The sequence below is a fragment of the Drosophila mojavensis genome, unplaced genomic scaffold (assembly GCF_018153725.1).
Source record: "Drosophila mojavensis isolate 15081-1352.22 unplaced genomic scaffold, ASM1815372v1 contig_36, whole genome shotgun sequence".
Classification (NCBI taxonomy): Eukaryota; Metazoa; Arthropoda; class Insecta; order Diptera; family Drosophilidae; genus Drosophila; species Drosophila mojavensis.
Window position 1 is genome coordinate 1,126,423 of NW_025318858.1, and position 9,890 is coordinate 1,136,312.

At 37.8% G+C, this 9,890-nt stretch overlaps 4 protein-coding genes across 6 annotated transcripts; 3 read left to right on the forward strand and 1 right to left on the reverse strand.

The window, feature by feature from the left end:
- Positions 1 to 14: 14 nt before the first annotated feature.
- Positions 15 to 2,548, forward strand: LOC6575667 (SPRY domain-containing SOCS box protein 3). The gene is made up of 5 exons (XM_044008903.1): positions 15 to 106; positions 184 to 744; positions 821 to 978; positions 1,100 to 1,318; positions 1,428 to 2,548. Exons 2-5 carry the CDS (start codon positions 216 to 218, stop codon positions 1,470 to 1,472), a joined length of 951 nt encoding a protein of 316 aa, XP_043864838.1. The 5' UTR covers positions 15 to 106; positions 184 to 215; the 3' UTR covers positions 1,473 to 2,548.
- LOC6575668 (reticulocalbin-2) lies at positions 2,327 to 5,570 on the reverse strand. Its single transcript, XM_044008902.1, has 6 exons — positions 5,502 to 5,570; positions 5,353 to 5,441; positions 4,735 to 5,282; positions 3,667 to 3,814; positions 3,051 to 3,507; positions 2,327 to 2,796 (listed from the first exon to the last, which is right to left on the reverse strand). The coding sequence occupies exons 3-6, from the start codon at positions 4,976 to 4,978 to the stop codon at positions 2,596 to 2,598; spliced, it is 1,050 nt and encodes a 349-aa protein (XP_043864837.1). The 5' UTR covers positions 4,979 to 5,282; positions 5,353 to 5,441; positions 5,502 to 5,570; the 3' UTR covers positions 2,327 to 2,595.
- An 86-nt stretch (positions 5,571 to 5,656) lies between these two features.
- Positions 5,657 to 9,880, forward strand: LOC6575670. Of its 3 annotated transcripts, none has more exons than XM_044008904.1 (2): positions 5,657 to 5,807; positions 9,420 to 9,880. In XM_044008904.1, the coding sequence occupies exon 2, from the start codon at positions 9,426 to 9,428 to the stop codon at positions 9,822 to 9,824; it is 399 nt and encodes a 132-aa protein (XP_043864839.1). In that variant the 5' UTR covers positions 5,657 to 5,807; positions 9,420 to 9,425; the 3' UTR covers positions 9,825 to 9,880. The 3 variants fall into 3 exon arrangements, with proteins under 3 accessions (XP_043864839.1, XP_015020237.1, XP_015020238.1); XM_015164751.3 differs by lacking the exon at positions 5,657 to 5,807 and adding an exon at positions 8,050 to 8,109; XM_015164752.3 differs by lacking the exon at positions 5,657 to 5,807 and adding an exon at positions 8,060 to 8,109 and having other exon boundaries at positions 9,425 to 9,880.
- On the forward strand, positions 6,623 to 9,327 carry LOC6575669. The gene is made up of 3 exons (XM_002001642.4): positions 6,623 to 7,019; positions 8,556 to 8,659; positions 9,080 to 9,327. The coding sequence occupies exons 1-3, from the start codon at positions 6,938 to 6,940 to the stop codon at positions 9,278 to 9,280; spliced, it is 387 nt and encodes a 128-aa protein (XP_002001678.1). The 5' UTR covers positions 6,623 to 6,937; the 3' UTR covers positions 9,281 to 9,327.
- Positions 9,881 to 9,890: the final 10 nt, after the last annotated feature.

Genomic DNA, 9,890 nt, shown 5'->3' on the forward strand with positions numbered 1-9,890 from the left:
GACAATCGGGCCTAAGCTACTTCACATCAAAATAGACACCAGGTGTAGAAGGCGTTGACTTAGCTGGTAGACCATTGAGTCTTGAAAAAACTCTCGTCAAAATCAGGTAGGCTGCGTCTCGAGGAGGTCTATTGTTTACAAATTTGCTGTGAATCTTTTACGTTTGTCAATATTGACACCCAGCTGTAAGATCGATTATAAAAGTCGTTTGCGTAATGTCGAGCTTTGAATGGGAGCAACAACAACTGCAGCTGCAGGTTCAGCAGCCGTTGCGACGTCGACGACAACAGCACCAACACCAACACCAACACCAACACCAACACCAGCACCACCAACAGCACCACCAACAGCACAACCAACAGCATCAGCACCGCTGTGAATTACTGATGCAGGAGAAGAACTCGGTACAGCACACGCTAACGGAACTATCGTCCGGTCCCCTGGGGCATGGCACCGAAGACGATTGGACGTGGAGCAAGCGAAATCGGTCCAAGGAGGTGGTCCTCAGTGGACCCAACTTTCGCACAGTTCACTTCCATCCCAATTGGAGCAAGGGCACGGCTGGCATTCAGGGCAAACGACCCTTGAATAACGGCCGTTACTATTGGGAGCTGCATGTCTCACAGCGAGTCTTCGGCACCTCGATCATGTTCGGCATCGGCACCAAAAACTGCCGGCTCCATGCCAACGCCTTTCGCAACATGCTCGGCGAGAACGAGCATGGGTGGGGACTGTCCCACAAGGGTGAGTACCCACTGTATAGAACAGGATCATCAAATATCTATATATCCAATATCCTTTTCATCTATTTCGCTTGAAGGCGTTCTCTGGCACAAGGGCGTGGCACTTCTATATACAAAACGCTTCCGCGAAAATCATCCCACACAAATTGGCATTCTCTTCGATGGCATCGAGGGCACATTGACCTACTATAAGGATGGCAAATGCCTGGGCGTGGCATTCAGAGATCTAGACAAGGTGAGCTATGCACGATACAGTCGTCTAGTTGTCTTAGTTGGGATATTGTTAATTCCCAGTCAATTCCAGAATATTCTCTACTGTATAAATAATATACATATATTGATATATTTCACTGTAGGTAACCGAACCTCTCTATCCCATTGTCTGCTCCACCGCAGCCAAAACGGAAATGACTCTCAAGTGCGCCCGCCAGGAATTCGTCAATCTGCAGGATCGTTGTCGAGCGGTGATCATGCGAAGATTGCACACAATCGGCGATGTAGAGAAGCTGAAGCTGCCACAGTCCATCAGCGACTACCTGTGCGAGGTGATCGATGACAAGGAGCCATTGCGCCAGGTAGACAACTATGATATATTATGTGGTTTCTAGGAGTTAGATGATAATTGGCTAGGTGTTGGTCTATGCAAATAGTCTATATATATCTATGATAAGCTATGTTCCATAGGTGGATGAGGAGAAGATGTGCATGATCAACTATGATCTGATTTAGAATGAAGAATGACGAATGACGAATGACGAATGATAATGACGATGCCCGTGAAACTCGAACATATGTGCCATAATTTGAGGGCTCACTGTACAGCTGTACGATATACATGCAATATATATGTTGTGGACAAATGCAAGTTGTTTCTATGCGCAAATCTCAAGTTTTAAAGTCAGCAAGTTTTTGATACATACTATATATATATGTAAATATGTATATATCGGCATATATAAATATATATGTATATATATACATAATATCTGTATATTATATATTTTCGATAAATTTCATTGTTTTCTGTTCTGTTTTGTTTTGTTCCCTAGCTAAAATGTTTCCCAATGAATAGGCCAATTAGGTGCAATATTTGTGATATAAGTCAAAGGGCAGCAAGGAAAAGTAAATGAATAAAAATTAGAAATACTTAAAAACAGATATATATAGCTTAAATAACATAAGCTTTGATCTAAGTGAACCCTATAAATTATGTAAAAAAAATGTATTTTTTGCTACGAGTGTGAAATCTAGTCAAAGAGAGAAAGCTGCACCCAAAACATTCTGTATAAATTATTGGCTAGTCAGCTTATTAATGTTAAGCAAATGTTTATAAATTATTATACAAAATTATGTATTAAGTAATTAATTCAGTTGCAAACTTTAACAAATTCTAGTCAAAATGTGCAAAAACCAAAATGAGATACAGCAAAAGTTCACTTAATAAGATAAATAGATACATCTAGATATATATTTATCCAGATATATATAAATACCACTTAAGTGCGTATATATATATATATATACATATAAATATTTATAGAATTTTAAGAGCTTAAGTACTTAAACACAAAACAGACAAATAATTTAGTAAAAATTATTTTTATGTATTTTCATATTTGTAGCTTCTCATATACATATAAATATTTTTTTGGTGTCTATATAAATTACTATGATCGTGTGTAAAGTAAATTGAAAACTTTTAAATACAAGGGTATACATGTATATCTGAATTATGTATGTCACATGAATTAGTACATCAATTTAAATTTAACTAACTAAATGAATAAAAAATACAAAAATTCTAAGCACAGAGATTTATCTAATTAAATTCGTAAAATAATCTTTTGTTCTTTTACAGTTCATCGGTAAGATGATGTATGTTCTGTAAATGATCGCCATAATCAGTGGCCTCGCTGCCAACAAATGTATCGTAGTTATTCAGAATTTCCAGATAGGACAAACGATCGTCGTGATCTTCATCGGTGGAGACAAACAAATGATCGACCTCATCATCCGCGATGGCCGTATTGCTGGGCACAATCCAAGAGAGCACCTGAAAGCATTTTAGAAGCGCATTAATTATATGGAGTTACAATATCTGTCCAGCTAGTAAATGACCTCAGATTTAACTGTCTGTGATTCAGACATCAATACTCAAACAATTCTGCACTACATATTCTATATAGTTTATCCTTAAGACTGTATTTGATTTGTAACGAAAATTTTACTTAATCTATATCTTCTCTCTTTACTATTCTATGTATCAGTCCAATCCATATCTTCATCATTCCTTATCAATCATATCACCTCATTGCCAGTCAGAGCTCCATCGCCATTTGTATCGTAATCCTTATCAAATCGATCCTTCTCCGCTATTAACCACTCCTTGTCATGATGCGTGGCTGCTTGGCCGACAAACTCTTGGAATTCAATTTTGCCATCATGATTCAGATCCTTGTCCTGCATCGTATGCTCCAACAGAATGGGCAACATTTGTGGATGCTCTTCAGGATTTTGGAAAAGAACATATTCCTCCTGATTCAGCACACCATCCTTGTTCGTGTCGGCTGCATGGAACATTTCCTTATCCTGTTTGATCATCTTTTGCTCCTCCTCATAGCTATCGAAGTCAATGAGCTCCTTCTTGAAGTTCTCATCCTCCATGGAATAGGTGTCCTGCAAGTATTCCTTCCATGTAATTTTATCATCCAAATCTTGATCAATTTCCTCAAAACGATCCGCCGCTTCCTCCTCTGAGAGTTTCCTATGCAATAAATTGAATATTTATATATTATTCTATACAAATTAAAAATATATTTCTACACAATTATTAAGGATAGTTCTATACATCACATCGATCATGCTTAGGCTTCAGCTTTGGGTTAGCTTTTAAGCGTTTGGTTAATCAACAAACAACACTCACTTAAAGGACCTTAAAATCCAAGCTTTCAATTCATGACGATCAATATATTCATCATTATTCAAGTCCATCATCTTGATGAGTATGGCCAGACGTCGCTTCGATTCTTCCGGCGAGAGGGTATCAAATTCTTGAGCCTCTTTTGTATTGCCTGCAAATGCAAATAGGAATATATGAAATATATTTATGTATATGCTTTAGGAAACAGTCTAATTAATTCACAAAACGCATAAAACGTGCGCACACAAAAAGTCTAAAATATTAAAAAACAAGTGCGATATAATAGGGCGTGCCCGACTATAAGATACCCTGAAGCCAACGCAGAGCTGGAAGTTCAAGCATTCGACGCTTGTGGTTTATTAGACGGCTAGACAGACATATCTGTCTCGACTCAGTGTCCTGATTAAGAATATATATATAATATATCGAGCTTATACATTTGCAGTAAACAATATACCCTGAATTCCATTCTCAATGGGTGTATATTATACAAATAAAAAGTTTCTGGATTACTAATGTACCGTGAAGTAAACTTTTAATGACCTATAGAGAATATTCTCACAAAAGAGCTACCCTGTAGCCAGACTCTACTTTTTGATGGTTACACCGCTGCAGAGTATAGACAAAATTAATAATCATAATTAACCAGAGAGTAATCATTCAATACATATACTATATATGCATATAAAATGTCTTAAAACTACCACCTATAATGCCCGCACACATTTTAATCGTATACAGGGTATGAAAATATGAAACATAATTTATTGCGCCAAATATAAAAACTTTGCTGGACTAACAGTTACCCTTCAGTATACAATTACGATTGTTACAAGGTATACATATTTTCACAATATAAACTCAAACCAATATAAGTGTGTCTACCATGTAGCTAGCCCAGTTCCTCTCCATTAATATGCTTAGCATAATTTCACCATATTCTATCAAACCACACTCTACACACTTTTTAATGACTACAGGGTATACACATATTCCTCATATAAACAACTGTTTGTGCGTGCTATAAACAAAACATTAGTAGGCATTGAGGTTTCTTGTGCGTTTACCAACCTATGATGGCCTCATGATCAAACTCCACATTGTGTTCGCCCTGATCGTTGTGATGATGCGCATCCCTGGGCACATAGCTGCCGTCCTTTACCCGTTCCTTGCTCAGATGCTTCTCGTGCTTGTGACTGTTGGCAACGGCGCCATTGGCGGGCATAGGTCCAACCAGAGCCAAGGCTCCAATGATGCACAGCAGAATTGGCAAACATGTTAAACGGGCCATTGTACTTGGATATACCCTGCACATACACACACACGCACAGACTATGGCACGGACAGCTGAGATTATTTCTTTATATGACAATCCTCCGTCTGTTGCTTCTTGTTTGCTCGACAGACGCACACTGAGAGATTATTTGTTTGCCTTCTTGCTCTTGGAGGCTGGGAGCGTTACAGACACACATACACCCAGCTCATACACGCATACACACTCTGGCAGCTGCTTCTGTTTTGTATAGCACTTGAGAGTCTAAGCGATTGCCGACTCACGTAATAGCCAAAAAGTCAATTCTATGAACTCTAATGAACCCGATCAATGGGCTTTGCGTAACCTGAAATACACAAATATATACATAAACATATTTTATTCATACACTACAAGCAATTTTCATTTCAGCTTACCAGCTGTTCGTCCTATGCACACATACTGGCTTTTCAATTGAATGTGATAGGCACTTTTTTATTAAACATTGCATCTATTTGACTCGGCACTTTGAATATACACATTAATTTATAGTATTTACAAACAATTCTAAAGAAACATTATTTACTTCTGTGGTTAGTGCTTCTAGCAAACCCCCGTCAAAATCAATCGCAACACTTAGCGGCGCTCATCGCACAGCCAACACTTTATCGATGTATCGCTGCAGCTGTTAGTGGCATTAGCAACTATCGCATATCGGCGAAACTGTACATCTCTAGCTATTGTTATTGCAAAATAATATTTTTTCGCCAACTATGACCGTAGTGCAAAACTAAACATAAATTAAACATAAAATCAAATAAAAATTAAAGTGAAAAAGCTTAACACAGACAGTTAAACAAATATCGTACACATAAAGTGGCATGCTTATAAGGTGAGTTGGCTAAATAAAAAGGTCGGCAAAAAAGGCGCACCTGAATGAGCGAGAAGCTGGAAACAAAAATTCAGTAAATAACTTCAAATGACATCATTGACAGCACCCAATTTGTTGTGTTCAAGCGCCTTCTAACAGCAGTTGTGTTTATGACTCTTGGGTGTATATTTATTAATTTTTTTTTGTGTGCGCACAAAACACGCAAAAGGACTGAATGTGAGGCAATCGAAAGGGTACGATTGTATTGTGTGAGTTAGAGGGATATTTTTAATGGTGCAATTTGGAATCCGGCTTCGGCGTAGGAGTTGTTGACCGGCACTATTTTTGGTTGACGACCAAATATATACACCTATACTGGTGTTGCCAGCGTAATTATGGCTCATGGAGTTGTGAATTGCCAAACATGCAACTGGTCAACAAATATACGTATGTATATATGTGCATGTGTGTGTGATTGTGTAGACTTATCCTTACAAGAGCGCGCTTTTACTCAGTTTACAAATTAGAGATGGGCAATTATAGAAACTTATTGTAACATATGAAATATTGCAATTGTGACTTAAATCAAAGCGAAATTGTGTAAACTATAAAATTCGTAGTTTGAATTGCATCGTTTTTCTTGTTTTTACTTGATCTTCATTTAGTTTTATTATAGACTCATAGTTATTATAATAATAATCCAAAGTCGTGCTTGCTTGCTTCGCTAAAAGCCAATCACGATACGCTCTCAACTCGAGTGGAGAGTTTTTATCTATCAGTTGCTCATAGCTCACGCTCATGTGAGTTAATCCAATATAGTTTGCTAACCGTTGCAGATAAAGAGAGTGGTGTACCAGAGAGCAACGCAACGAAACGCAACGGCAGACACATTAATGACAAACAAAAACAAACAAATAAGCAACAACAGCAACAAATAAAAAACTACTTCAGTACGGAAAAACCTGAAAGCTTGCAAACAAAATTTAGTCGTAAGCCAACCTTCGGTCAGCGTAGCAGTTAGCTTTCGTCGTGCAGCAATAATTATTTGATTTTTGTTGTTATCCAGTTTGAACCGGTTTACAACGCAGCGACCCCGCCCGCGCTAATTAATAGCTAAAGTAAATCCGTAAAATAACAATAAAATATACCAAATGCCGTACATTATCATACGCGGCAATCTAGCCTCTTATAGTCATAAATATCCATGGCGTGTGCTCGTATCGGGACTGAAAGGTAAATCATCAGTATAGACTGCTCTCACTCTCTCTACCTCTCCTCCACTTTTCTTTCTTATTTCGCAGTTAGTTTTGTATTAGATTTTAACAGTTGATTTTCTATACGTATGTATGCATTTGTTGCCAACCAATATTTGGGGGCCAACTTAATTTGCTGGATTGCGTCTTCATTATTTATTTTTCTTTTTGTTTGCCATTCTTTATGTCTTATTGCGCGACACAAATTATATGAAGTGTGCTTCGTCACGTTTTCACAGACACACTCAGGCACACATACACTAGAAACACTTGTGCATAAACTCACGCCCACAAGTCTGGTTTAGTTTTTTTCCCTTTGTATTCGGTTATTCCACTTTACACTACCAACTAATTTTTGAATGAGCTCGTCCTTGAGTGTCTGAGTGTGCTTATATATCTGCCGTTGGCTATGGGTGTCTGCTGTTGTGAGTGCTGTCCATCTTTACAGTGGCATCCTCAAGCATTAGTGCTTGCTGCACAGTCATATCACTTCAAATGATGTGCTTTTGTTGCTTTCGCTTTTCAGCGTACTTTGTTTATTTTTGCAGTAGTGTATTGAACGGAATTATGGCCTTGTAAATAAAACATAACTGTATTAGTTTTAAGCACTACACCCGCACAAAATGAATTTCGATTTATAATCTTGTTTACTCACTTTTGTGTATACCCTGTAGATTTAGAATATTGAAGACAGGGTATACATGTTTCCTAGTAAAGTTTCCATTTTTAGTTTTTCGGATCTCAAATTTTTTGAAGCTTTTATTTAATATTCGCATAGTTTAAAATTAATGTTTTAGGCATGCTAAATGCCAATGCTTTTTCGTTAGCAATTCAAATGAAAACAGGTTTAGCACCATAACGAACATGAAGTCATAGTTAGAGTATTCGTGAATTAGCTTGAGCTATTAGCACCAACTGTGCTCACCACTCTCTTGCTCTCCGCTCTCCACTCTCTTTTGCACTCTCCCACTCGTTGATTCGCTCTCCATTAATTGTATTTTCTGTCGCACATTCGAGCCGTCAGTTTCGTTTTGTTTCGCACTGAGTGCAGTTGAATTACGCCTTGCATGGTGAGCTAAGCACAAATACACACACACACGCACTCACAGATATATATATTAAAAGAGTTTATATTTAAAAAGTATATATTTTGGAAAAGTCAATGCACCTATAGAATTTTCTTTAAACATACTGATACGTGCTAGACTTGAGTTGAAAGAAAAACGGCACTTATTCGATCGGTTCAAAGTTATTGCTTAATTAGCACTCACACAGCCACAGAAACACATACACACACACACACAGGCAGAGCGATGAGGCCAGTTGCTGACGTCATGCCGCTGGCGCTTAAAACATTTTGGATTGTTGTTATTATCTTTGTTCAGCGCTTGTCATATTACCCTTCTATATAAACACCCCAATTTAAACAGTTTTAATGTATATAAACATGCTCATATGTAGATATTCACATATATATACATATATACAACATTCTGATAAGCTTCGACTTTCTCAGCTGACGACATCGAACAGTTAAACAAGTTCTCCTGCGGCGGCTACAGCGATGAGTCCACAATCGTATATCTAGTCCATCCGTGTCGCATATTATCTGCTTTAGAGGTATAGTAAACACATGTTACGGTGAAAGCTCTGTTATACATGGCTAGGAAAATGTTAGATAAATCATAAACCGGGATAATACAGTAGAATTAAATTCAAAAAGATCTATAAAAAATTGTTTAAATAAAATATTGCTGTAAGCCTTAATATAACTCAAATAATCAGAACAGAAAAAAAATTAATAATTTTCTAAAATGAAAATTAATATACAAAATTAATTTATTATTTCATAAATAATTAATAATATCATAATTTTCTCTTCTACTCAAATCTGAATTTAATTATTTTTTAAATATTTCTTAAAAAAATGATTTCTTTTATTATTTTTTTGTTTTTAATAGAGTAGTTCGTTAGTCAGAGCTTTCACTGTAACTTTTTGGCATTTAAGTTCAAAGAATAGAACAAAATTTTGTGTTGCAGATTTTGGGTTTTCGCGTTGTGGCCAGTTCATCGACAGCCGTTAAGCAGGACTATAACGAATATATGTGGACGATGCGCAAGGAGTTCGTCGAGCCTGAGCCTGAATCCGAAACCGTATCCGTAGTCCGTGAGAATTTGTCCAATATAGGCAGAGAGGCGGCCAGTTTAGGCAATTATCATAAAGTCGATTCCCCAGAGTAAAACTCTCCCCCCTCTCTGTGTGTGTATGTGTGTGTGTAAGTGTGTGTGCGTGTGTATATGTGTGTAAAAAAACTATAGCAACATAAAAAAAACTTCTGACAGCCTATCAAATAGATATATATATATATATATTTAAAAGCAAAGTATGACCGATAATCAGGCGGGGCCAGTGGCGAAGGAATCGACAACCAACTGCGAATGCCCACAGCAGGTGCCATCGACAACATCCACTGGTGCTGCTGTGCCACCCAGTTGCCCGACCAATGTTGTGACCATACCCGTGCCCATTCTGCAATCGGAGGGCAACTTCGCTTACGTCACCGTCAAGGGTTCACTGCATGATTACACCTGTACCGTGTTTGGCTTGAATCAGGCTGAGGTGCAAGCCCTGTCGAATCGTCTGTCCGTTAAGCCTTGTGTTAATGGCGTCCTAGTCGCTGTACCGCCCATGGTTATGTTGAATACTTTAGCCCAACTAAGCTATAAGGTAGTTTGTAGCTGCGGCGAAGCGGAAATCTGTTGGACAATGCAGCGCGAGGTCTAACGAAGTTGGAAAGTTTGATTCGAAGCACATTAAGAAAACCTCAGTCAAAATACCGATCATCAATCA

Excerpts from the sequence above, each read along its gene's own strand:
- LOC6575667 (XM_044008903.1), top strand. The coding sequence starts at position 216 with ATGTCGAGCTTTGAATGGGAGCAACAACAACTGCAGCTGCAGGTTCAG. Across the intron at positions 745-820 it reads GTGGGGACTGTCCCACAAGG|GCGTTCTCTGGCACAAGGGC; the intron begins GTGAGTACCCAC and ends TTTCGCTTGAAG. Across the intron at positions 979-1,099 it reads CATTCAGAGATCTAGACAAG|GTAACCGAACCTCTCTATCC; the intron begins GTGAGCTATGCA and ends ATTTCACTGTAG.
- LOC6575668 (XM_044008902.1), bottom strand. The coding sequence starts at position 4,978 with ATGTGCAGGGTATATCCAAGTACAATGGCCCGTTTAACATGTTTGCCA. Across the intron at positions 3,508-3,666 it reads TGGATTTTAAGGTCCTTTAA|GAAACTCTCAGAGGAGGAAG; the intron begins GTGAGTGTTGTT and ends TTTATTGCATAG. Across the intron at positions 2,797-3,050 it reads GAGCTCTGACTGGCAATGAG|GTGCTCTCTTGGATTGTGCC; the intron begins GTGATATGATTG and ends AAATGCTTTCAG.
- LOC6575669 (XM_002001642.4), top strand. The coding sequence starts at position 6,938 with ATGCCGTACATTATCATACGCGGCAATCTAGCCTCTTATAGTCATAAA. Across the intron at positions 7,020-8,555 it reads GCTCGTATCGGGACTGAAAG|CTGACGACATCGAACAGTTA; the intron begins GTAAATCATCAG and ends CGACTTTCTCAG. Across the intron at positions 8,660-9,079 it reads GCATATTATCTGCTTTAGAG|ATTTTGGGTTTTCGCGTTGT; the intron begins GTATAGTAAACA and ends TTTGTGTTGCAG.